At 38.0% G+C, this 25,774-nt stretch overlaps 1 protein-coding gene across 1 annotated transcript in view; it reads left to right on the top strand.

The window, feature by feature from the left end:
* The window catches only part of srbd1 (S1 RNA binding domain 1), a gene marked incomplete at both ends in the record, with an annotated part of 60,826 nt that overhangs the window by 29,058 nt on the left and 5,994 nt on the right, over positions 1–25,774 (top strand). Inside the window, 5 exons of the mRNA XM_079248830.1 lie at positions 3,825–3,916; positions 6,396–6,478; positions 20,413–20,519; positions 22,199–22,366; positions 22,761–22,910. Of these exons, the coding sequence (XP_079104956.1) occupies positions 3,825–3,916; positions 6,396–6,478; positions 20,413–20,519; positions 22,199–22,366; positions 22,761–22,910 (600 nt within the window). The remainder of the gene's footprint in view (positions 1–3,824; positions 3,917–6,395; positions 6,479–20,412; positions 20,520–22,198; positions 22,367–22,760; positions 22,911–25,774) is intronic.

Genomic DNA, 25,774 nt, shown 5'->3' with positions numbered 1-25,774 from the left:
CACCTGCTCAGGATAAAGTCAGATATTTAATATGACTTGTTTAGCCTAGACACAACTATTTTAGAATATAATGTTTGTTCTTGTTGAATACTTAATGAACCCTAGACATCAACAGATGGCTCTGTATCTTGCTTGGTGATGTTTTGCTATGTTTTTATCTCAGCCTAAGTTTTTGATTTCTAGTCTGATCTTCAGCAGGTCCAATGTGTGAGTCATTCTCAAAATATCTTTAGTCAGAATGTTGAAAAAAGTTTAATATAATTTGCTAAAATTATTGACTTTGTCAATCTGTCCACATACATATCTTTAAGATATGCAGTGTGCAAGTTTCACTGTTTGTTGTCTTTGCCCAAACCAAGGCAAAGTGACACATGGAGTACTGTACCCATTTCCTGATTTTGGTAATCCATCTACTGCCACAAAGCAAAGTGCCCAAATGCAGGCATAGCCCCAATTTCCTCCTCCCCCGCAACTTTTTTTTTTTTTTTTTTTTTTTTTTGTTAGTTTGTGATATTATTGCCCTCTTTTTTTTCTGGCTTATCTGATGAGTCATTTTTAATTTAGATTGAGGGTCTGTGGGCCTCAAGGCTGTAATGAGGTATCAAATTGTGTATCCATCTCCTTCAGTGTTGGGTTTTGTTGAGGGCGGTGGAAAAGGGGCAGTCTTTTTATGTGTACGCATGTGTGAAGCCCTAGGGTGTGTCTTAAACACAACTAGTAGTGGGATGGTTAGGGGAGCCCTTTTGTGACTTTGCCCTGGGATGGGACATGGGCTGAGAGCAGGTCTGTGTTTGTGTGTGCATACAATTAAGAGAGGCAAACAAAAGTGCAAATAAATGATAACCCTGCAGGGCCAGAAGTCATCGCTTTACACTAAGAGGCAAGCACTGACTTTGTGTCTGGAAGTGTGTTTGTGTGTGTCCACACATTGACCATCAGAGCACAGACGACCTTCTGCTGTCTGCCAGGGCGATGCCCCCTCTATGTCGATGGTCATGGAGGCTATGGCGATGAGGGCTCAGAGCTGTATCCATGACAGTGCTGTTACCGAGATGCCCCACCAGCAGCCTTAATTAAGTTAGACGTGATAGAGTCTGGAGGCTTCTCTATCCACTCACTAATATTCTTAGTTAGTCTTTGTAATGGCTTCTTTATGATTATTAATAGTTTGCTTTCGCTCTGCTTTTTATTTATGTTGTCCTGACTCTCTTTCTTCAATAGAGCTAACAGTACACTATTTCATTTGACCTGTACTTACACACTCACCTTGCATTTTATCTTTATAGTTTAAATCTTTTTCTTAAATGTCGGCACTTTGAATGATCTTGTACATGAAAGTGTTATAAAAATGAACTTTCCTTGCCTGAGTTTTAAAGTTTTGTAGGTTTTGTACAGTATTCAACCTACTAAAGGAGAGTGACATATTGTCTACCACGTGTATGTTTGTGTCTTTTTTCCTACATTTGGGAAAAGCAGTGTGTCAGGTTAATGGCCAGCTTTGCTTTGACCTCCTTGAAGGTCATGTGCCAGTGCTTGTTAGCAGTGTCACTATGGTGATATGTCAGATGTCAGCACGATGGATAGGGAGCTGACAAAACCAAAAAAAAACAAAACAAAGTGGGGGCGGAGGAAGAGATGAATAGAGAAGATGGGGAAAGAGAAAGGAGGTGAGGGAGGGGAGGCAAGTTCATTTAATTGTGATTCTCATCAGAAGGCCTCTGCCACTCTTCATTATGAAGATATTCATAATTGGCAAGGTTGTCGTGGCATGGTTCAGGCCTCTGGGAAAAAAATAAATGTGTGTGTGTGTGTGTGTCTGCACACTGCAGAGGGCCTTGTTGTTTTGGATCTAGCAGAGGTGTTGGTGACCCCCTTGTTATATTGCATAGCCCCGAGGGAACTCTGTCTTTCTGTTTTTCCATCCACCCAAGAGAGCAGAGAGACTGAACAATATGATGGGTTAAGTTGGGTATCAGTGGCTTTGTTGTGCCACTGCTTGTTCGATGACTAAAGATAAGCAGCCTAGTTAATCGTGAATACATTAACATGGAAAATGGTGTCATTTGCTGTCTTTATTATTGTTTATTTTTGCTGAGAACATGCATGAGAACAACACGAGAAATGTATCAATAATACAGAAATTGGCACAAAGCATAATGTCAACCAAACTGAGTCGAGAAGGGCTGGGCGCTATCGATCCCATTCCAAGAAAATCCAGGGCAAATGCTGATACTTTTTTTGCTTGAAATTTCACGATCTCTGAATGAATTTATTCTGTTATAATGACCATTAATGTGATCATAACGAAACAATTACAAAGACTTTTGTCAAATTGAACATTTTTATTGACAAACTGAATGTCAGAAATGAGAAATTTAAATTTAAGCTTTTTTGTTTGTAAACATTATATATATATATAAATGCCCCTGTACCACACAATTGTTCAAGAAAGAAAAAGTCAACAATGCAAATTAGCTAAACAAAAGCAAAACCTAGTATTGTTGGCTAATTTTCTGCAAGAGAAATATCAATCTCAAAACAATACTGATACTAGCATTGGTATCGATAATATTGATATTTTGATTGATCCGCCCTGCCTCACTGTGCAGGTTTAGGTAGTTATACAGAATATTATTGTAGATGTTTTTGTGAAGTTTTTGAAGAATGTCATTTGTAGCATTATTATAGAGTGTACTTATCAACCTGTCATGTCCTGTAACCTTTCATAATCCTGCAAATTTCTCACTTCTTTAAAATAATTTTAAAATAAATTACTATAAAAACAGTTAGCACTCATAACAAGAAAATGTTAATGATTCATAATTTGGAAATATTTGAAAAATTTAATAAAGTTTAGGATTTTAAGATTTAATACAGATTGTATTGCCAATACCGATAGGATACACTTACCTTTAATACATTCTGTTTAAACCATTTTTCTCCAAACTGGTTCTCAGGACCCACTACCCTACAAATTTTAGATGTTTTTCTATTCCAACACACTTGATTCAGATTAAGGAACTTCCTGATTAAATGCTTTACAAGCATTATAATGACTCTTTAATTTCAGCCAAGTGTGTTATTGTGCAGAAGAATCTAAAACATGCAGGGAAGTGGGTCCAGAGGACAAGGAATGATAAAACACTGAGGTAAAGATTATAAACTGCTCAAACTGAAAATAAATAGCAGTTCACATTAGTGACCTCTAGATGGCAGTAGTATCACACAGATTGCATTAAATAGATCTGCAGGCTCGTTCCATGTCATTTAACAATCACACACACAAATACAGTGATATTTATTCAGGTGTCAGTTATAAGTGAGTATATATGTACCAAAAGTGTGAGCCATACTGCAGGTATAGGCTGTCCCAACAGCTCAGCATATTAAGTATAACGTAGATCATTAGCCGATGGACTAGGAATTTTGGGTGCCTGTGGTTCCTTGCACCTGCTGTCTAGACTTTAAATGGACTTGAAACATTGTAATTGTCTTGTTAAGTTTGAGATTCTTTATCATGATGCTATTTTGGACATCAGCCATGACAAATAAAAGCTCAGATCAGATGTGAATCCATTTTAAGAAGTTGTCAGCTTTATGGTGCAGGTTGTGGCCACTATACACATGTGTTGTACATTTATTTAAAACTATATTCCTCACTTAGTTTTCTTTCTTTGCTGCGTTGTTTCTATCATCATCACTTACTACGCAGTCATTCCCTGTTCCTTGTACTTCATCGCACATCATGTCTCCCACTGTATCCCTCTCTTTTTTTCTTGTCTTATTTTTATTTTTGACATTTTTCTGTCCCCTTCTTTTCCCAGTATAACCAATGAGGCAGGTGCATCCATCTACAGTGTGAGTCCTGAGGCAGTCAAAGAGATGCCAGATTTGGACCCGAACCTCAGGAGTGCAGGTATGCTAAGCTGCCACACTGGATTGATTTCAGCTGAAGGTGACTGAATCTTTGTGATTTCATTAATGCAAAAAACAAAACAAAACAAAACCCAGTAATGTCTTTGGAGTGCATGGTACTGTTAGTGATGAATTGACAGATTATTTTAGCCATATTTGTGAATTTCTTCTGTGCAAGTTGCACCCTGTTTAAAATATCTTAAAAAGATTTAGACTGTAGAAAGTTTTTTGTACAGTCATGTGACACCAGAAAAGGATTTTTCATCCTTAATTATTTTCATATGGAACCTTGAACCTTTTGAGATTTAAATTTCTGTTTTACACTCATCAACAAATCACAAATGAGTTAATAATAAAAAAATTAAAAAAAAAACACCGGAAAATATACCCATAGATTAGATTTTATATTTAATAACCTCTTTTTCCAGCCACTTATCCACAGTCACATTATTACTACACTTTTGGCACAGTGATTTGAGGTCTCTTACGTCTTTTTGACTTTGCGTTGCCACTCTAATTCACTCCACAGAAGTACATCACTAAAATCAGAAAAAAAAAAGTTCTTGGAGAACAAATGTTTCCAACAGACTTCCGTTATAAAAGCCATAAATCAAGCAGGCCTGGATTATTCCGTGCTCGGTTCCTGTGGTCAGCAGGACTGAGAGCCATATTTATACCCTTACCAAAAGCCATAAGAAATCCGCAGCATTACGCTGTAGATGGATAAAAACGAAGGGGCTGGTGAACCATGTCTTTCTGTTTTATCTTTTGATTCTGTATCTGTTTTTTCTCATTCGGCATGAGCCAGAATGGAATATTGCATGACAGAAATTGTGAGCTATCAGCGTCTTTAAGACACCGAGTGATGATAGGCAATATTCCAACAGTTTCCAAAGCTACTTATTGTGTTGAGCTTCTTTCTGTACACTTTAGCTTTCCTGTTTGTTACGAGAGTGTTGTCACTCGCTGTTAAACTGTGTACTTGATCCATTTAGAATTACCTCAAAAGATTCATCAAACGTTTTCAAGCTGAAAAGATAAGTTATAAAAAGGAACATTGCACCAACATCAGGCTGTGCAAAGTCACGTTTTGCAGTTTTTCCCGAGTTATGAACCTTCTTCTTTTGCTGTCTTCCAAAATATGCCGGATTTGTGTTCTTTTGTATTTCGCTCATTAACTTTTATTGAATGTTGGAAGATTGATGTTGGACTATAATTACAAATCAACTTTTCATATTAAGAATCAGGCGGAGATACAGAGACACATGATAGACGGTATTTGAGTGTCCTGATGGTGCACTAAGCATGGCTGGGGTTGAAACTTCATCCTTGTCTAAATATTATCTCAGGCAGCAGCCTTCTGCCGCAGTCAGACAAGAGAGAAGAGCCATTGATTCCAGACATACTCCCTTTTTTTTTTTTTTTTTCTTTTTACATCCCATCCTTCTTTTACTCGTCTTTTCCACCTCAGACATCTAAATCTGACACATTTCATGTATGATACAACATGCACTGCAGCCTTTGTGTTCAGTCATCCAAAGACATTGAAAACGATGATAAGCAGTACAACAGGAGAGTCAAGTTACATCCTGCAGCTCTTGATTGATTAAATAACTAGAAACGCATTTGGAGAGCACAAACCTCTGCCAAGGCCTTTAAAAAAAAGTTCCTGGAGCCAAACGGTGATTCGGATCTCCACCAAAATGAAATTAGTTCTTCCTTTTCACATTTCCAACAACTCCTTAAAATTTAATGAAGATTGATCCTGAACTTTTTGAGTCATCTTGAGCACAAACAAACAAACAAACAAACAAATAATCGCTGAATAAAGCATAACCTCCTTGGTGAAGGGTAACTCGGTTTTTAAACACTTTTTAAAATTGGCACATACAGCACAGTTTGTATTATTTTAAAGAAAAAAATTACAACAGTAACAGTTGTTGGATTACACTTTCCTTTTCTATATGTTCGTGTTTATCATTTTTCTCTTGTCTCTGGGCTTTTCCATCATAATTATGGAAAATAAATTGAATATGCAATTGCAACTGATGCCTTCAGCATCTTTGATTGATGGAGAATATTTGTGTGTCTTTGTCTGCTGCATTTCGAGTGGGGACAGGTGTGTGTAGATTAGGGGGTTTTAAGGTTCATGGCTTTAGCTTCTATCAGGAGCTAAATGACAGGTGCAGAAGTTCAAGTTAAATGCCAGCTTTAATTATAATTATTATTGGGGGCAGAGGGATGACAATTGGGTTTGGCCTGCCCTCAGGCAAGGGGGGTATTGTGCAGGCAATTAGCATATTCAGTAATTATAAATATGTGGATTTGCATATTCAATAACCAAGTTGAGCTGCAAATTCATGAAAAATACAAATTGCAGAATTACATGAGAGTTTAGTGATTTTTTTTCTTGGTGATTTTTATTTATTTTTTCTATTTAGTGATTTTTCTCATGTTTGTTTCTTTGTGTGTGCTAACAGTGTCCATTGGTCGCCGTGTCCAAGATCCACTAGCTGAGCTCGTGAAGATTGATCCAAAACACATTGGCATTGGAACGTATCAGGTGAGTGTGTTTTATTCATACAGTCATTAATTATTTATTTTTTTTTATGTTAATTCTTGTTTTTTTTTAAATTTGATATACAACCAGAAATGTGTACAATGATGGAAGTTAATTTTGTTTGGTATCATCTTCATTTTGTGAGAAGGGAAGTAAAACATTGCGAACAGCTTATTTGCCTAAAACTAAATCTAATTATCAATCTCTTCATTCTCCTTTATACATCAAAACTTAAGTAATTTCCTTTTTTTAAATTAAACTTCTTTCACAGAAGATTCAACATTTTTTAGTCTTTGGCAAAGCTGAGGAAGCAAATATGGGAAGCAGAGGACAGAAAATGTAAGATGTACTGTAGGGAGAGAGATGCAAGCAGAAAAGATGAGGGCTGTGTGAACAGACGAGGCTCAGGATGACTAATTCAATTTATGGAGAATCAAGCATGACTTATGTTAGGACATTTGTTTTTGCATGTGTCATTGCTGCTCATTATCCACGTGTTTCCATATGTGTGTGTGTAAGTCAAGCAGCAATTAAATCTGTGTTGATTTTCTACAATGTGTGTGAGGCTGAATGATGTACATAATGTGAAAATAATGTCAACTGTGTGTCTTGTTTACATCAGCTGTGAGTTTGGTAAGAAGAAATTAAGAGGACTAATGATGGGAAATAAAACACTTTAAATCCTAAAAAAGCCACTTATGCCTGACATAAGCAGTATTGGATGATTAAATGGTGAAAGAAATCATGTTCTGTAGCTTATGGTGCTACATCATTACTAAATGGGGTGGAGAAGAGGATTTTAAGTGCAGATCATGTGATTTTCCTCCGCAATTTCTCAGGTGTGTTAAATTGGTAGAATTCCTGTTCCTGAGGATGTGAAGCTCATTTCATAATTGAGCAACGATGTGGAAGAAGACTGAGTGACAGTGACAGGTGGGCTTATTCACAATTGAAAAGCAGCATATTATCGAAGTGTCGAACGTAGAAACAGAATTTTGTACTGTTGGAGTGATGAACGGCAGCCAACCAGAGCTTTAACATGCAATCCGCCAACCAGTCAACAGATCGGCAAATAGTTTCAGCTGTAGTGAAACCATCTGTACCTTGGGGAATGAAGGGGGACCCTTTATTAGTGGTACCTCAGGTATATTACACTAGAACACTTTAAGGATATATTTATGTTGAAAAATAATCTGGCTCATATTTAGCATCTCTTATTAGTTTCACTGTTTGTGTGACATGTAGCAGCTGGACTTAAGGAGCAAAACCTCAGTCAATAAGCACCTTAAGCAAGAGGAATAGGAGGAGAACCCATGTGCTAGAAAAGACAACAGATTGTGAAAAAAATAAAGGTACAAGAATGATGAGAAAATTTAAGTATTGCGGAAAATGAATGGATATTGGATAGGTCACATTGTGCAAGTGTTTGTGTGTATGTGTGTGTCGCTAAGTGTGTTGGGTCACAGGCCCTTGTCTCTCATCAAGTTCTGCTTGGGCTCTCTGGGGTGCCCAGGGTTCTGCACCTCTCGCTCTCAGATCATGTGACTAGGTCAACAAATGATAATATAACTGAGTAAATAAACTCTGGGTGCTGACAGATATGAGATGGGACATCACTTTGACCTGCATGTGAGCTCACACAAACACACGCTCATGCACACTTTCCTCTCTGTCCCTTCTCAGAGTTAATGGCTAACTGTGTATGTGCTCAAATGCACGTGTATACATTTGTATTAGTGCTTGCATGAATGTGTATGTGTGAGAAAAGTGCACTCATGCATACATGTTCTTTTGTGTGATTCATGGCATTTTGAGCTTTCTCAAAGTTTATTGCCATTAGACCCAAAAAGCATAAGGCAGATGAAACTCTAGACAGCTGGCACAGCATGTGCTCCCCTTCGCTCTCCCTCTGCTGACCCAGTGAGTGACAGCTCTGAGAGAAAGGCGGAAATGAGCTGAGGGCTGAAAAAGTGAGGCCCATTAAAATCAGATTGGACGTAAGTATTGGTGTGGGAGCACTGTTTTCACCACAGCACCGCTAGCTGACAAGCTTTGCTGGCTTTTGCAGGATGCATGTTTGAATCCAGAACCAATGGTGTTATTTTCTTTATAATGAGTAGCTCCAGCGGAAGACCACTTTACAATTTCATCATGTGAAGCAGTTTTGTGTCTAATAATAATTAGAAACTAAGTAGGAGTAGCCTTTAAAATGCATCTATGTCAGTCAACTCCTTATGTTGCTCTGGTCTGTTAACAGCTGGGTAATCCCCAGGGCCGTGAAACTAACTGCTACTGGAAAATACACACACAGACATACACTGCTGTGTAAGAAAATATTGCCTGCCAGCCGGATATTAAAGAAACTGTCACTCTTCCCCTCACTTCTTTCAGCCGCTCTCCTTCCCTCTCTCCAGCTCCTTGCTAGTATTTTCCTAATCCCGTCCCAGTGACTGTTCTTCGTCTCCCATACGCTCAGGCCACGTTTTATCATGTGATTTTTTTTCTTTTCCTCTAATAAAAAACGGTACTGGTATAAGGGCTAAAACTAAAGCTGATGAGCACATTGCTGTTCATAGGCGCCTCTGCTGTCCAACTGCATCACTGAAACATAAAATCCATTATTTAACTCTTTTAGTTTTATCTGTATAGTGCCAGTATGTGACAAATGTCACCTCAAAGCACTTTAAAAGATGAAGTCCTGTCCAATTAAATCTAACTGATTTTCATCCAAACTCATCCATTTCATGATGAACAATCTATTGGATAAAACCAGAAGTTAAAAAAAAAAAAGTTGCCCAGCTAACTAGGAAACCAATAAATCTGATTAAATTTTCTCTTTTATCCTCTGTACTGAGCATGCATACAGCATGGTCTGACACTGTACAATCACCTTTGTTTTTCTAGTAAAGGAACGCAGTCTCAGAAATTTGATCACCTTAGCTCAAATTATGCATGCTATTTATTATAAGATACCCATTAGATGTCATATTAAAAATATTTAAATCTGGTTCCAAGGCAGCAGTCAAGTTTATAGTCTTATGTTGGAGAAAGACCCTAATTTTTACATGTATTTCATTAATCCCTGTGTTGAAAGTAAGCTGTGCATTTTTACTCATTTGTAGATGAGAGCAGTAGGATACCATGTTTAGTAGGCCTGTGACGATATGTCCCGATTCGATTTGATTCCGATTTTCAGGGTGCCGATTCAATTTAGATTGTGATTCTCACATTCTTTGATATTGCTGATTTTTGTAGATTAAAAACCAAAAAAATGTATAAAAATTTTTCTTTATTTCAATTAGGAAAAAACAACACAGTAGCCAGATCATCATTCTGTTGCTATAATGCCCAAGAAGACAAATAAAAAGATCAATAAAAATAATAAAAATTAACAAAAAAATGGATTTTAAAATTGTAAAGCAAAAAAAAATCCCGATTTTCAAATTTTTGATTCAAATTTTCCACCCCTAATGTTTAGACACCTGAAAGAGCTGAGGGAGTTTAACAGTCTTGCTCAGACTGCACATTTGTCTGTCTGGAGACTTGAACCCATGTCCTTCAGTATCAGTGTTATGTGTCTTACCACTGGGCACCCCCAAATGTGGTAAATTTGATATGTAATGATATTACATTAATACTGATATCATTTCATGTTACTGATGGGCAACCTGTCCAGGATGTACCCTTCATCTCTTCTGGTAATTTTTGTCTTAGACCCTGAATTTATGTTACATTTATGTTCAACATAGAAGACTGATACACAGACAGATGGACAGTATCACCCGTCTCCTGTGTTGGTTGTGTATGTAGTTTGGTCCATTTTCAAGATCCTTAACCATCCGTCACTTAACTTAGAAAACTTAGTAATACCACCGGAAATTATGGAGGCAGTATTGCGTTGTATAGCCGACAGGCAAGCTGTGAAAGGAACAAACCAGAGATGATGCAGAACCCACCAAATATTATCCTCAAAAGACGAAGCAGAGGAAGTTGAGAACAGCCAAAATCTTTGTGGTTTTATTTTTCTATCTAGTGTGATGTTTTCTTGCAGCTGTAAACAGTTTTTGTGGTGCATTACTGCTACCAGTCATCATCAACAGAAATCATTCCGTATGAACCGGCATGGACAACTTGATAAACTGACTTTAACACGTATAGCAAAGTAAAAGACCAGTGAAAATAGAGGGTGGCAACTTATGGCAACATTTGCAGCAGACATCCCCTCTTACATATGTAACAGAGCATAAAGTGGTATAAAAAGGGATGGATGGAAATATTAACAGCGCTTTCCCTCAAATTATAATTTATACAATTCAAGTTTTGAGTACAGAACCTATTTTTATTTTGAAATAAATATTGCTGAATTTATTTTTGTTCTATACTGGGTAGTAAAGACGAGCCATGGAACTTTTGCAGATTTTCGCAGAGATAAGCCCTAATAATAAACTGCTCTCTGAACACTGTCCAGCCTGCAAAAGATGTCCTTATCCCGACTCTTGCTCTGTCCCTTTCTCTTTCTTTCCTCTCTTTCTCCAATAATAGTTTCTTGTTTCTTTGTGGAATCAGCTACAATGCACATTTAGAAGTGTGTTGAGTGAGTGACACAGTGCATAAAGAAAAATTCAGCTGCAGCATAAACGGCATCCTGGAAGAAAACGTTATGAAAGTGGTTTCTCAGCATCAGGTTGCTGCTGGGTAAAAATAATAAAAGTGCCATCAAATTGAGCGTAAAGCCTTAGGTCAGGAAGTAGTGCATCTTTTTTTTTCATCTTGTCCAGCATTTAAGCAAGCAGAATGATTTTCTGGATGCTGTGTTCTGCTGGGCAAATTTACTTTGCCAAGGGAAGCATTATAGATATAATGCTATATTCTGGATTTTAATTTTATTTTTCTATTTATTTTGCATAGTTGTTTGTATTACAAAGTTTGTATTGCTGGACCAGACCGGAGAGAATAGAAGAAGGACAGAAAGAGAATCGAGAAGAAGAGAAAACAGAAAAACACCCCGTAGAGAGAAAAACAGGGAGAGAGAAAAAGAAAGAATGAGACAGAAAACAACCTGCATACATATGCATACACATAATAACACATACACACCCGCCTATATATACACACATACATACACCTATACACACTGGAGTCATGTTCCCCCTGCGGGAGGATTTTTTCTTTAAAGAAAAAAAAGCAAAATCCCTGCTTTGGCCCTTTAAATATGTTTTTAGTGAAATTCTGATACGTTACAAGGTTTTTTTTTTCTTTAATTTTTTTCCCCATACTTTGTTTATTTTACGACATAGCTTGGTAAATACTAACACACTATCTTGAGCCAGATTAGCACTTCCTTGAAAGTAGCTGTGGTTTTTGTCCCCAACTACTGATACTATCCCGTATATGTGCTATCATTCACTCTTGAGTGGTAGTGCCTAGAGGGGAGACAAGAGCAGACAGAGCAGAGGGATGGGAAAAAAATGAAGGCATGACAGTGACTAATAGTTCCTGCTTTGAGTTATTAAAGCGTGGGAAAACCAGACTCTTCAAGGCTCAAACAGTTACGGAAGCTGCCAAACATGAGTTGGTATTATTTTAATCTTTTTTTTTTTTTTTAGAGATTTGTCGCAGCATGTTTATCAAGTGGTTTCATATTCAGTGAGATTGTATCGTCAATTCATTGATGTCTTTGCTGTTGTTCTGGGTCTTTGCTTGCTCCAGCTTTATCTCCACTAATCAATCATTTTATTACATGTTTACTCACTGTTAAGCTATCTGTCAAATTTTTAAAATTGTTTTTATTGTGAAATAACATTAACAAGTGTTTCAGGATAATAAAAAAAGAGTAAACATCCATATTTTAATATACTTTTGTGTGTTGGAACTTTTTTATATAACTGTAAAATTAAACCAGTGGTTGAAAACCAAAATATTCTGTCTTTGGATAATTTGAGATTAATCTTGCTAGATGCTGGATGTTTTCACTAGAAATGAAAAACTGACATTAAGAAGAAAAATGCATTTTTTTTTATTTTTTAAATTTTTTTTACATTTTAAAAATGTCTTATACAGTAGAAAATTATGAGATTTTCCCACCTCAAATATAAATAGCAAGCTTAAACTTCTCTCTCTAATTTTATCTAGATTACATGGCCCATTTAATATAAAAAAAAACTGAATAAATTAATTTTGGCTTCCTGTACCTACCATTTTCTCAGGTTTGTTTTTATTACTACTTAAGTATTTGTCATAAATCAAAGCTGAAAGTAATATGCTATGAAAGTATAATGGCAATATTTCAATTTCCTGCTGAACTGTGAGACAGACATGCACAGACACACATTACACACACGTATAAAAGCGTGCCCTGCCAGACCAAAATATCTAGAGCAGTGTACATCTTTTTAGGGGGGGTTCTTAGAGGCCTTAAAAAGGTTTCCAGTCAAGGAGAACATGAGCGTCAGATAACCCTCGAGCCATGGTTCACTTGTACACACAGTCCACTGATTATCTCAGAATGAAAGAAGGTTGCACTTCCACTGCGTTGTCTCACACACACACACACACACTCACACACATTTAGTTGGAACATTAAAACAGTTTGCATTACAACTATGAATCTTCACTTGACTGCTTGAAAACATTAAAGAAATTTCCAAACACTAGCAGTCCTACTTATCTGGCAACATAACACTTCAACAGTTAACCATCTTTATGACTGTAAGACGCACGTTGCCCTACTCTGTGGAATACTGATTCCAATCACATTTTACACCCTACAAAGCTAAGAAAATGAGGCATTTTATTTCAGTCAATCCTCTTTGTTTCTGAGGTGACATAAGCTTCTGCTTATTTAGTCAAAAAGTATAAACTAAAGGCTTATGTCAGTAAAAACTATTAAACAAAATGAATGAATCATTCAGTCATCCTATGCATTTGCATGCATGTCAATGTTAAAGTAAATTCATTCCCTGCAGATGAATTCCAGCTCAAGTGAAAAAAAAGGTTACAATTATTAAAAAGTAAGCAACATTCTGTTGGAGAAAAGGACAAACTGGGATAACTTTAGTATCTACTTGATGTGGGAATCAAGCTTCACCCGAAGGCTGTTTTTTTTTTATTTTTTTTTATTATGAAATTGTTCCACTTGTTAGAATCGGCCACGTATGGTTAGTAATTTCACCTTTACCTGGTTTAATTTGTAAAAAAAAGGAAAATAAATTCCTTATGCTGCGATGGACTGGCGAGCTGTCCAGGGTGTACCCTGCCTGTCGCCCAAAGCCAGCTGGGATAGGCTCCAGCTTCCCCGCGACCCTGAATTGGAATAAGCGGTTCGGAAAATGAATGAATGAAATTCCTTATGTCGTCAATGTTGAAGCCAGTGGAGAGAACATGAAGGACATTTGATTGTACAGGTTAAAATAATTGTAACATTAACATTCCATCTTTTACATCCCTCAGGCTCTTTCCAACATGCTGCCAATCTGGCTCCAGTCTGAGTCCACTTGCTGAGCTCTAACTGACAAGACTCAGCTTTTTAGCCTGTCATCAGACTTTTCATTCTCATCGTCAGTCAACACCTCAGTTTTAGCAGTTACTTCAACAACCCTCCCCTTTTGACCCATGCTCTGTGCTTCTCTGTAATTGGTGGTTTTCAGTTATGTATATGCCTTATATCAGCTAATATGTGCATTACAGAAAAGACCGTGTTTTTTCAGTTCCTCAGTGAAGTACTGAGAATGAGGAGAGCTTGTTTTAGTTTCTGTCTCTTTTTGTGTTTTTTACCACTGTCTCTTTACCTCTCTTTTTGATTGACATGTGGTAACTCCCCAGTATTTAAGTACTAGTGGTGCAGACAGAAGCACTTTGTTCATGCGTATTGGCTGGCTGACTTTAGCGGGTTTCCGTCCAATCCAAACATGACCTTCACACATAGGGATCCAGTCCATTGGATCTGGATGAGTTTGAGGTTTGGGGTCTGACAGTTGGGAACAAGGAATGAGGGAGTGGAAGTGATTTTAAAAATGGTTCATAGTGTATATCTTCTCAACTTATCTATTGTAACATCTCTAGTTGAGCCTTCACACACATTTTAAATTCTTATCGAAACACTTTTAAATAATATAGAGTACAAGAATCTAAAGGCAAAGTTATAATTTTGTCAGCAGTTTTTTCACCAATGCCTGTCAGCCAGATTAAAGATAAGAGACAACATACTCCACTCTTGCTGTCAATGCCACTGTAATCTGCATGAAAGAGAGGTTTATTTTATGTAGCTGTTAGACAGGCAAGACTATAGTGCATACAGAGCAGGATTTTCTCGTCTTTGTTGCAGTTAATCTCAACTACCCTAATGATTAGAACTCAATATATATCAGGGTTAGGAGTAAGGTGTGAATGGGGTTTAGGCCCAGGTTACAGTAAGGGCTACCTGGTTGTTGAACCGGAAAGCGTAAACCTGAAATGCTTTTCTGAGTCTGTCTACAATAAGGTACAGCAGAGACTGTTTTCTGTGTGAAAGCTTAGGTCTGTGAATGTTTGCATTGAGATGAACAATTTATATAAATCTGAGATGGAGAGCTGTCTGCTGTGTGATAATCTGTTGGATCAGCAGCATCCAGACACAGCAGGTTCTTTTAACGAGCAAATTGGCCTGTTGAGGTAGAATGTAGGAGCTGTGTAATCCTCCACTGTTCAAGCTGCCAAACAGCTCTTAAGGCATTAGCAGAGGGCGACAGGGAGAAATTCTCGCCATCGCTCTGACACCAGGAGATGTACTTGGGTTAAAGGAGCAAAACATCTCTAACTGGTGGTCCCCAGTTGATGATCCAGATGTTTCGGCCACAGAGGTGTGTGCAATTATCCGAAGGCACCTGTGGAGGTGCGTCAGGCAGCAGTGCCCAGCAGGTAGACTTGCAAAAATTGAAGCACTGTTAAAGTTTTTTGTCTGAAAAAGAAAACTTGTCATTTATAAAAAAAAAAAAAAAAATCTCAGAATTGAATAGAGCTTGCATAAAAGTAATGCAGCTATGCAGAGCATTTTTCTCACCCTAAATCGAGGAGCTCTGTGCATGTGTGCTATTACAATACCTCAGATGCTCTCGCACTGCTCCCACCTCTATAAGGTTTCAATAAGAATGTGAGAAGTCATTCACTGGAGTTTTACTGCAGGTTAAAACTCACACTGCCACACACACACACCTCCACCTTTCTCATGTGAAAACATTCTTTTCCGGTGTGATGTTACAGGTGATTTCCTTTTCATCCTCTCTTACTATCTGACTCTCTATCCACTCACGAGAAGTTGTAAATCTTTCAATCCTAGCTTTATGGGAACTAGCTCTTGTTGAAAAGTTATTTTTATTATTTCCAAAACGCCTCTGGCTGCAGCATGGAAACATTCAAACTAAGATCCGGATCATAGGTCACTGATGGTGTGACATTGGGTGCTGATGTTACGTCAGTGCTTCTTCAGCTGTTTTCTTCCAATGTTTTGCTGCTGGTGGAGGGAGGGAGGGGTAGATACAGTGATTAATTAGATATGTCATTTTTTGTCTTTAATGCATTAATACATCAACTGTAAACACATGCAAAAACATGTTTATAGAATTTATTAGTCATTATGATTTATAGGTATAAATAATCTGTTGCTGTTTTTGCATCGCCTGTGCTTTACGATAAGAAAATATGCTTTGATCGAACCCATGAGATGTGATGTAATGTCCTATTAAGTATCTTTATGATATAATGCTGATGTGATCTATTTGATAGAAATTGACTCACAACAGCATATACTTAACACAACAGAGCAAAGAGGGAGATATATTCATCCTATCAAAAAGATATATATTTTTTTAAACTTGTTTTGCGTACCTTCAATAACAGTAGCTGCGTTTCCATTATATTTTTCCGCAAAACTCACACTCCCTGTTCACTGCTCGGGGCAAGCAGAAAGAGGTGGTGATTTTGAGGAAAATCCCGCTAACTTCGGTAGAACAACTACTGATTTTGAGCGTAGTGGTTCAGTCACTTAGGTAAACAGGGGTGCCTCAAGGGTCTGTGCTCGACTCTCTTCTTTTCTCACTATACACCTCCTCACTTGGTGCAGACATAAGCTCTCACAGCTTCTCCTATCACTGTTACGCTGATGACGCTCAGCTTTTCCTCTTCTTCCCTCCGGATGACACAACCCTCTCAATGAGAATATCAGCTTGCTTTGCTGATATCTCTGCATGGATGAAGGCTTGCCACCTTCAGCTCAGCCTGTCCAAGACAGAGCCATTGTCTGTCCAGCAGATCCTTCCTTACATCCGCAGTTAAGTGTGAAGCTTGACTCTATCACACTTATTCCTACGCCTGCTGCCCGGCATCTTGGTGTCATGGAGGATGACCAGTTGACCTTTAAGGTCCATGTTGCCTCGGTTGTCCGTACTTGCCGATTTGCACTCTACAACATCAAGAGAATCAGACCGTACCTGACAGAACACACGACTCAGCTTTTGGTTCAGGCTCTGGTCATCTCACGCATCGATTACTTCAATTCCCTACTGGCACGTATGCCTGCCTTCTCTGTCAAAACTCTGCAGATGATCCAGAATGTGGCAGTGCGTCTGCTTTTCAACCAACTCAAATGAGCTCATGTCACTCTGCTGCTAATCGCACTTCACTGGCTTCTGGTCGCAGCACACATCAAATTCAAATCTTTGCTTTTGGCTTACAAAACAATAACACAGATGCTTCTGTCTACCTTCACTCCCTAATCCAGGTCTACACTCCCTCTCAACTGCTACGTTCTACCAGTGAAAGACGCCTCGTATTACCACCAATACGTGGGACTAAATCACTAGCCAGACTCTTTTCCTCTGTTGTGCCACGATGGTGGAATGATCTCCCAAACTATGTCAGCTCTGCACAGTCGTTGCCTACCTTTAAGGGCAAGTTGAAGACTCAGCTCTTCAAGGAGCACTTCCGCACTTAGTGTAGCTATACTTGTTGGAAAGTTGGAGAACTTAGCCCAGTTCTTTGTAACAAACATTATCGTATTAATTCTTTGTATTTTAACATAGGTAATATTGTGGGGTGGGAATGGAGAAAACAAACAAACAAAAAAAAAGCCTGTAAGGACCTTACACTTCATGTAAGGACCTGCGTCCAACTGGACAGTCCACTAGCACCTTCCTACGATGTCCTCTACTGTTTGATTTCGTGCTTGTGTTGTTCTCACTCATATGTAAGTCGCTGTGGATAAAAGCGTCTGCTAAATGACTGTAGAATAGAAGAGAAAATAAAAGCGATATTGGTAAGTTTTGACAAACTGCAGTTATGATTTGCGGGTGTTTCCATTGAACAGCGTTTAGCGCATTAGCCTCAAGTCTCGTTTAATCTTGTCAGTGGAACGAAAATTGCGGCTTATGCAAGGTAGCCACGTAGCATTTTGGGGTTTTTTATATTTGCTGTTCAGAATTTGCTGCGGCTTGTTAAAGCTTTTTTTCCCCCTAATTTTCTTTTCTAAAACTCTGAAATTTGCTGCTGTTTGTTCTACATCACGCCATCATTACCGGAAATGAACTGGACACATATGTGGAAAAAAAGTGTTTCCTTTACACTTTTGCTGTGTTTCCGTATTGAAACATCTAAAAAAAAACAACTACATGAGAGCGTAAAAGCTTTTTTTCTCTCGATATTTTAAACTTTTTTTAAATGTCTGTGTTTTCATCAGCATTTTTAATTTCAATATTTAGTTTTTGCGCAATTCTGGGTATAATAAAAACGCACCTAAAAACTATGTTAACATGGAGCCAAATATACTGATTCAATCAGAGTCAGTCAGAAAGGTCAGAGGTAATGAAAATGATCCATGCATACACCTCATTCCAAATTAGAAATGTCAAACCAAAAGGATTTTCATTCGGTTACACAGTTGTAGAATATTCCTGTAGTATCCTGCAGTGTGGTTGTGGTATCATGTAAACTCTGAATCAGAATGGTGTCAGGTTGCGTTCTTTCAGCACAGGCTCTCACAAGACGAAAACATGCAACGAGTGATGTTTCCTCACTTTGGAAAATGGCGACGAACAAGCACATTCATTGGACAGCGGCAGAGAGTTTGTTTTTAATTCAAACTGTCTCTACACCTTTTCCTCTTCGTTGTCTGCAGTAGGAAGGCTTGAGTATCAAGCTGCTGCTTGAAAGTGCTGCAAAAAACCAAGACAATTGTGACAATCAGTTTATAGGCTTCTCCATCTCTGATGAATCCTGTGATGTAAACATCTTTCTGCACATGTCAGACGGGACCATTCTGCTTAAATGTTAGCGCATGATATGCCAGATGTGAATAGATTAATACCAATGGCTGCCCTGAAATCATAAATCGGGATGATTTTAATCTGGTGGGGTAAAAGTCTTAATGTAAATGTGGCTAGTGTCTTAAAGAACAGTGGTGTTTCCTTTTAATTAAAAGTTAATTGCAAGTGAAATTTTGTCTTTTCTGCTCTACATCAAGGACAAAAAAATAAAAAATAGCAATGTATTCATATTATTACCCCCTAATTTGAATGTATTTCTGTTAATAAATACTTGAGATTGTAATATAGACATACTGTTAATTTAAATGAATATTTGTTGTTGTATGTGTTTAAATAGGTCAAGACTTAACCAGTAGAAATCTCATTTGTCAGAGGAAAAAAAAGGAAAAAAAAAAAATAATGAGCCACACGTGTTTTGTTACTCATTGATACCTCTGTCTGACTCACCCTCCCTCTCTGTCCTTGTCTGTGTTGCTGTCCTGTTGTTGCTGACAGAGAGGGGTGTGTGTGCTGGCTGGTGTTGTTGTTATCTGTTTACAGATCGGTGTTTGCTCAGAGCTTGATCATGTTACAGGACAACTCATGCTAGTCTCAGTCACGTTCATGCACATGACACACAAACTCTTGCACACACACACTCACACACTGACAGACAGATACAACAGATCAACAGTAGTCCAGTTTAGAGTGTCAGCTAATCCTCAAGCAGTTGCTGAGGCATCAGTCTCCAGCTGGACTTCTTGAATTTTGGCAACATCCCACAGCCAAGGGCTTGTTTTTGTCTCTGCATAACTGCTCAACCTCAGAGAATTTTTTTAAGGTTATTTGGTTGTTTTTTTTTGTTTTTTTTTTTATAAACCTTTCCTTTCGTTTTGTTTCCTTTAATTTAATTTCCTTTCCCACATAGAATATTTTAATTGTGGGAAAAACTTATTACAAACCAAATTTCTATCCCCGTCTTTTCCCCAATTATCTCTCTATGTGTTCATTTCTTTCATACCTACATTTTTATAACCCTCTTGAGATAGTTTATTTATACCTTGTCTAAATAAACTAAAAATAAGAAACTGATCAAATAATGTACGAGGACTTGCTCGCATTGTGGGTGACTGTGTTTTAAGGATAGGTATGGGATTTGTGCAGTATGTGAGTCTGCAGACACAAACAATATCATATCTCTTACCTTTTTGTGTTTTGCTGTTGCTAAAGCTTCCAGTGCATCATCTTTTCATTTGTCTGCAGCTCGTTGTGGATTGTGGATTATTCTCCAGCAAAATCTCACAATAAAGGTTATTCATGTCAGCCTTGTGCTTCTCATCTTCCCTGTCTGATATGATTTTATCACAATGGAGACTGATTTAAGTGCATGCTTGGTTGCAATACTCTGTACAGATATTTGTTACAAATATTTGGGCTGCATGGCATAAGCTGTTTAGGAACCTTGTGGATCATTGAAAACTGATGCAAAAGATGACAATTTATATCATATAAGACTTACACAAGAACCAGTGCAGAGACCATTAATCTATTTTGAAATTGTGGGAGATCTTATCAGACAAAAAAAAACACTCAAACGTTGTTTTCCTTTTACAAAAGTCCTTATGTTTAATACCAACATGTATGTTTGTAAATGTGTTTTTACAGCATGACGTGTCAGCTGGAGCGCTGAAGGCAGCCCTGGATGGAGTGGTGGAGGAGTGTGTAAGCTTTGTGGGGGTGGACATCAATATTTGCTCAGAGATTCTGATGAGGTAGGTGACACAGAAATACAAAAGCAATATTGTACTGTGTGAAAACATGCAACTGCTAACCCCCCCCCTCAAAAAAAAAAAAAAAAAAAAAAAAGGATGCTGTAGCAATCATCTGGGATGGGCCATCTCCATTGCTTCTGTTCATGTTTTTCAGGCTTAACATCAGAAGTGCATGAAACCTGGGCACATCAGAGTTCATATGTACTCACAAGATGGTTGCAAATGTGCACATATATACAGGCACAGCCCTGTGATGGACTGGCGACTTTTCCAACGTGTACCCTGCCTCCCGCCAAATGATTGCTGGGATAGGCTCCAGCTTCCCCGCGACCCTTAATTGGGCTAAGCAATTAAGATTATAGATGGGTTTAAGAAAATGGATGGATGGACATTCAGGCACATGTAAATTGAGAAAAAGAAATAATGCAGGACTCAGACCTCTGGCATACTTGCAATCACAACATGGCAAAGCTTCATCCACACTCATGCACAGACGTGTGATTAATGTGCACATACACACTGGGGTTTCCAGTTTTCAGTTTAGAGTAATACTTCACACCTTGGCCAGACTTACTGGGCTGACTGGAATCAAGAGAGGGGATTAGGCAAGTTTGCACACACATCATGCAGGCAGTTAGACATATTTTACTTGACAACAATACACTGCATGTTTGTTCTAAATTTTAAAGTATGTACATAGGACATACTAAGTACACAAATTTAACATGCCTTCAGTGTTTTTACTGTTGAAATAAATCCTATGAAATGAGCTGGCTTGGACTCTGAGGCAGGCATCAGGTCATCTGTTTACCTGTCTAGTCTGCAAGTGAAGGTTTTCCATTCCCTGCCACCAGTTTTGCTACCCTCACATACACACATTAAGCACACTCAGACCTGTTGATGACTGAGGTATTATGTGAAGTGTTGACATAGCAGTGTGTTTTAGACTGAGTCACTCACCGTGGGCATTAACACGGTCGACCTAATTGAGTTTCAAATCACCTCGTTTCTTTTGCTCGGCCAAAACTGGCCAAATATCCTTATTAAATATTGGCCCATGACTGTGTCTCATTATTCAAGTGCTTATTTGAAATTCCTGGTCACAGTCACAGAATCTGCTGCTTGTTTGTGTGTTACCATTAGATTTGCCATTATTCTTTTTCTATTGTTAATGTCCAGTGTGGAAGACAGATCTTGGATTTGTCCATAGGTTTTCATATAAATCTTTTGAATAAATGGATACCTGCACGGTGGCACAGTGGTTAGCACTGTGGCCTCACAGCAAGAAGGTCACTGGTTCAAGGAACCCCTTGGCTGGGGAGGGGTTTGGTCAGTGGCCTTTCTGTGTGGAGTTTGCATGTTCTCCCCGTGCATGCGTGGGTTCTCTCCGGGTTCTCCGGCTTCCTCTCACCATCCAAAGACATGCATGTTAGGTTAATTGGTTACTCTAAATTGCTCATAGGAGTGAGTGAGAGCGTGAGTGGTTGTTCGTCTCTGTGTGGCCCTGCGATGGACTGGGGAGCTGTCCAGGGTGTACCCTGCCTGTCACCCAAAGCCAGCTGGGATAGGCTCCAGCTTACCCGCGACCCTGAATTGGATTTAGTGGTTCAGAAAATGAATGAAGAAAAAAATGAAATGGATACCGTCATTGATTCATGTCATGTTGTTGTATGTTTTAGGCATGTAGCAGGTTTAAATGCCGGCAGGGCTCGGAGTATTGCAGAGTGGAGAGAGCAGAATGGTCCGTTCAACAACAGGGAGCAACTCAAACTGGTCAAAGGCATGGGGCCAAAGACCTACCAACAGTGTGCTGGCTTCATCAGAATCAACCCTCAAACCCTAAACAGGTACACACTGGTGTGTGTTGTATATATAAATACGAGGACCCATACAGTCACACATATTGGAGCTGGATTCAGTTCACAGTGTTATTATTAATCTGATTATTTGTTTCCAACTAGATTTCCTCAGGAATTATCTTTATGGTATTCAAAACAATAACAATGATATATATTTTTTTGCATTTAATTGAAGATAATACATGTTTGTTCCAAAGTGGTTGTCATGTTGATAAAGAGGCCAATTTAATGAGTGGTATCAAGAAAATGGATGAATCACCAGTGTGTTTGGGTTGAGTAAAGTTCAATTTGCTTATATGGCTCAATATCCTTACAAATACTGTAGAAAACAAAAAAGGCTTAATCTTGGTGTAAATTATAAATGCATCTTTTTGTCAAACAGTGTAAAATTCATACCTGAGCCTGGTCAAACAGTGCCAGAAAAACCAGCCGCTAAGAGGGGCAAAGGGAAGACTGGTGTCAACATACCAACTTCATTAAACCCCCTGGACCAGACCTGCATACACCCAGAGTCCTACCATGTGGCCCAAAGGTATGGTACACACAAACACATCACCACACACACACACACACACACACACACTTCCACAGCAGCTTACCCCACTGGCTAAATCATGTTCAGGCTAAGATGGAGTTGATTTTGACACCATCTCATATGGGCTTGGTTATAGCGGTGGAGGACTCTGATTTGATTTACGCAGACATGGGATACAAGAGAGGAGGCGTTGGCTCTGTGTTTGTATATGATAGCGTTTGTGTATGTGTGTGTGTCCTTGTGTGAGAAATGATTGTTAGCGCTGTTGATGCTGATATCAAAAGCACATTGAACATCTGCCCCAGAATTGTGAGTGTGTGTGCACATGCATGTGTATGTGTGGAGCCTATACCCTGCAGCTGTAGTCACTCAGTTGTGTTTAGTCTACATAAGTTCTGACACAAGTGGCTTTAAGCATTGCTCCCCTCGTGTTGATGCTCCTTTTAATAGCCTCAATGCATGTGTGGGATAATGTATCTCTGAGCAAACATGCAGATAAACTGATGCTGCTTTTAACAGTTTTGTTGTTCTTATTTTGTCCTGCATCTGCATGTATCTGTTGGTTTATGCTTTTGTGCGTTTGATGGTGTGAATTTCTAACACTACAAAGAATAGAACTCAAAGTACCACCTCCAATCTTTTCTAACACAGTCTTTATTTTTCCTTTTTGCTTATTGAGATTTTGAACACCCTCCATGCACACATCCTTTATATTCGCCTAAAGACTCAGAAAAAAAAATATCTTTAAAGTTGATTTTTCCTGTTTTAATCTTATTACATGACTGATAACTCTCTCTCTTTTTTCAACTTTAGCAGTTTATACTCTTTTATTCTTAGTGGTATTTATTATTACAACTCAGTGAGGTGCCTGTATCCTGCTACTGTTAAATAAAAATGTATTTCATCTTAAAAAATTGTTGGTGAGGTAAAGTGAAAAGAGTCATATACAGGAGTTTGTTTGTTTGTTTGTTGTGGTCCTTTCACTTGGTCCAGATGTTTTTGAACCACTAGAAACTACCAAGACTCATCGTGGTTACTAGAAAATCTAAATACAGTAAAATGACAGGCTCAGAAAAAAAAATTAACCAGGAGAAGAAAAAAATAAGTTTGCTAACTTGTAGGTCGAAGATGGATTGTTACTACAATATGTAGCTTAAAATTTTTTATTTCTGATTCTTGCCCACTCATCCTATAGTTTTTCTTTTTATTCTCATTTTCCTGTCATTTTTTCCTTTCTATTAATTCTGCTTTTAAAGTCCTTAATTGTGTGTTCACAGAAGTTGTACCTTTTGGTAATGACAATTTTTTTTTTATTAAGTTGAGTATGGATTAATTTCTTGTGTCATGAGTATTATATCATGTAAATTATCCCAAATATTGTATAATAAGATGTATAATAAAAATGGACATGAGATGATTATGAAATTAATTAAAGGGCAGATATCAATCAATCAATCAAACTTTATTTATAAAGCGCTTTTCCAACATAAAATATGTGACTCAAAGCGCTTTACAGTTTAAATAAGATATTGTAAGATTGCTCTTCTTTCTGCTCCTTTTCATTCAAGCCAAATTTAATTGGCAGTCTTATTTTGTATTTATTTTAATGTTGTTTTGAATGAAATCAAAATAAATGAAAATGAAAAAAAAAAGAAAATATTATCAAAGTCATTGAAGTTTGATGGCACAATGTAAGAAAAGGCGTCCAACTTTTCCTTCAGTGCAGTCTTGATGCAAAGGGAGATGGATCATGTTGAGCCATATTTTAAATGAAAATGTGCGCCACGTCTCTGCAAAATAGATTATTGAATTTTGTGAGTGTGTATTTCATCTGGCCAATTTGGCTGTCTCCTCTCATAAAGTTGTGACTGGAATGGAAGTCTTTGATTCATCTGCTAAAAAACCCTCATGCATGTTGTTATTTATTTAAAAAAAAAAAAAAAAAGGATACAGAATTTAGAAAGAATTCACAATGTGGAAACCTATTGGAAACCTTTTTTGATGTTCATTTTCAATCTTTTGAGATTTTTTTTTAACGCTCCTTTAAATTCATTAATCCTGCATCCTGGCAATCCTCTTCTGTTAATAAACTTAATTTGGGTGGATTATTTGATGCAGAAGCATTTTGAGATTTCTTACAGATTTTTTCACATTCTCACCTTCAAGTGATGAGAGCAGAAGGTTTAGATGCGAGTATTGTGAAGGAATGCTGTGTGTGTGTGTGTGTGTGTGCATGCATGTGTATTGTGTCTTTATGGTGTATAAAGAATATCATGTTCATCACATTAGTGGAACTGGATCCTCTATTACTGCTCACAGCCCACACATCAGCCCTCTTTTTGAAACTATATACCCCACACATGTAAAAAGCAGAAACACAAACGTACAGACAGTTTGTCCACCTTTGTTTCAGACGTTTCTGTGCAAAAGGGAAAACAGTTTTATATTCAATTATCTCCAGTTGTTAGTGATCAACTGTGTGACTGTTTTGCATCAAAATATAAGTAAAAAAAAAAAAAAACTTACATTCCAATATTTCAGTAATATTAGTAGTAATCTGCTTTTAGGTAGAGGAGCTCCCCTCTGATAGATATTTCTCTAATAAGTTACAGTCTGGGCCAAGTATTTCTATAACACAAGACAGAGTGGTTCCGTGCTGCAGGCCTGGGTAAAATCTATATCACAGCCCACCCAACCCCACATTCACACACATACACTACATATACTTGAACAATGGGGGCAGTAATTATGAGTGCAGCAGTGGTGGACGCCTCTGGACTCCTGGCACCCTTTAAATACTAACACACCTCTGGAAAGCGAGATGGGCAACACACGCACTTGAAACTACAGATCACCTTTTT

This window comes from Telmatherina bonti (genome assembly GCF_933228915.1).
Source record: "Telmatherina bonti genome assembly, chromosome: 11".
NCBI classification, from domain to species: Eukaryota; Metazoa; Chordata; class Actinopteri; order Atheriniformes; family Telmatherinidae; genus Telmatherina; species Telmatherina bonti.
This window is presented reverse-complemented; position numbering and strand designations above follow the sequence as displayed.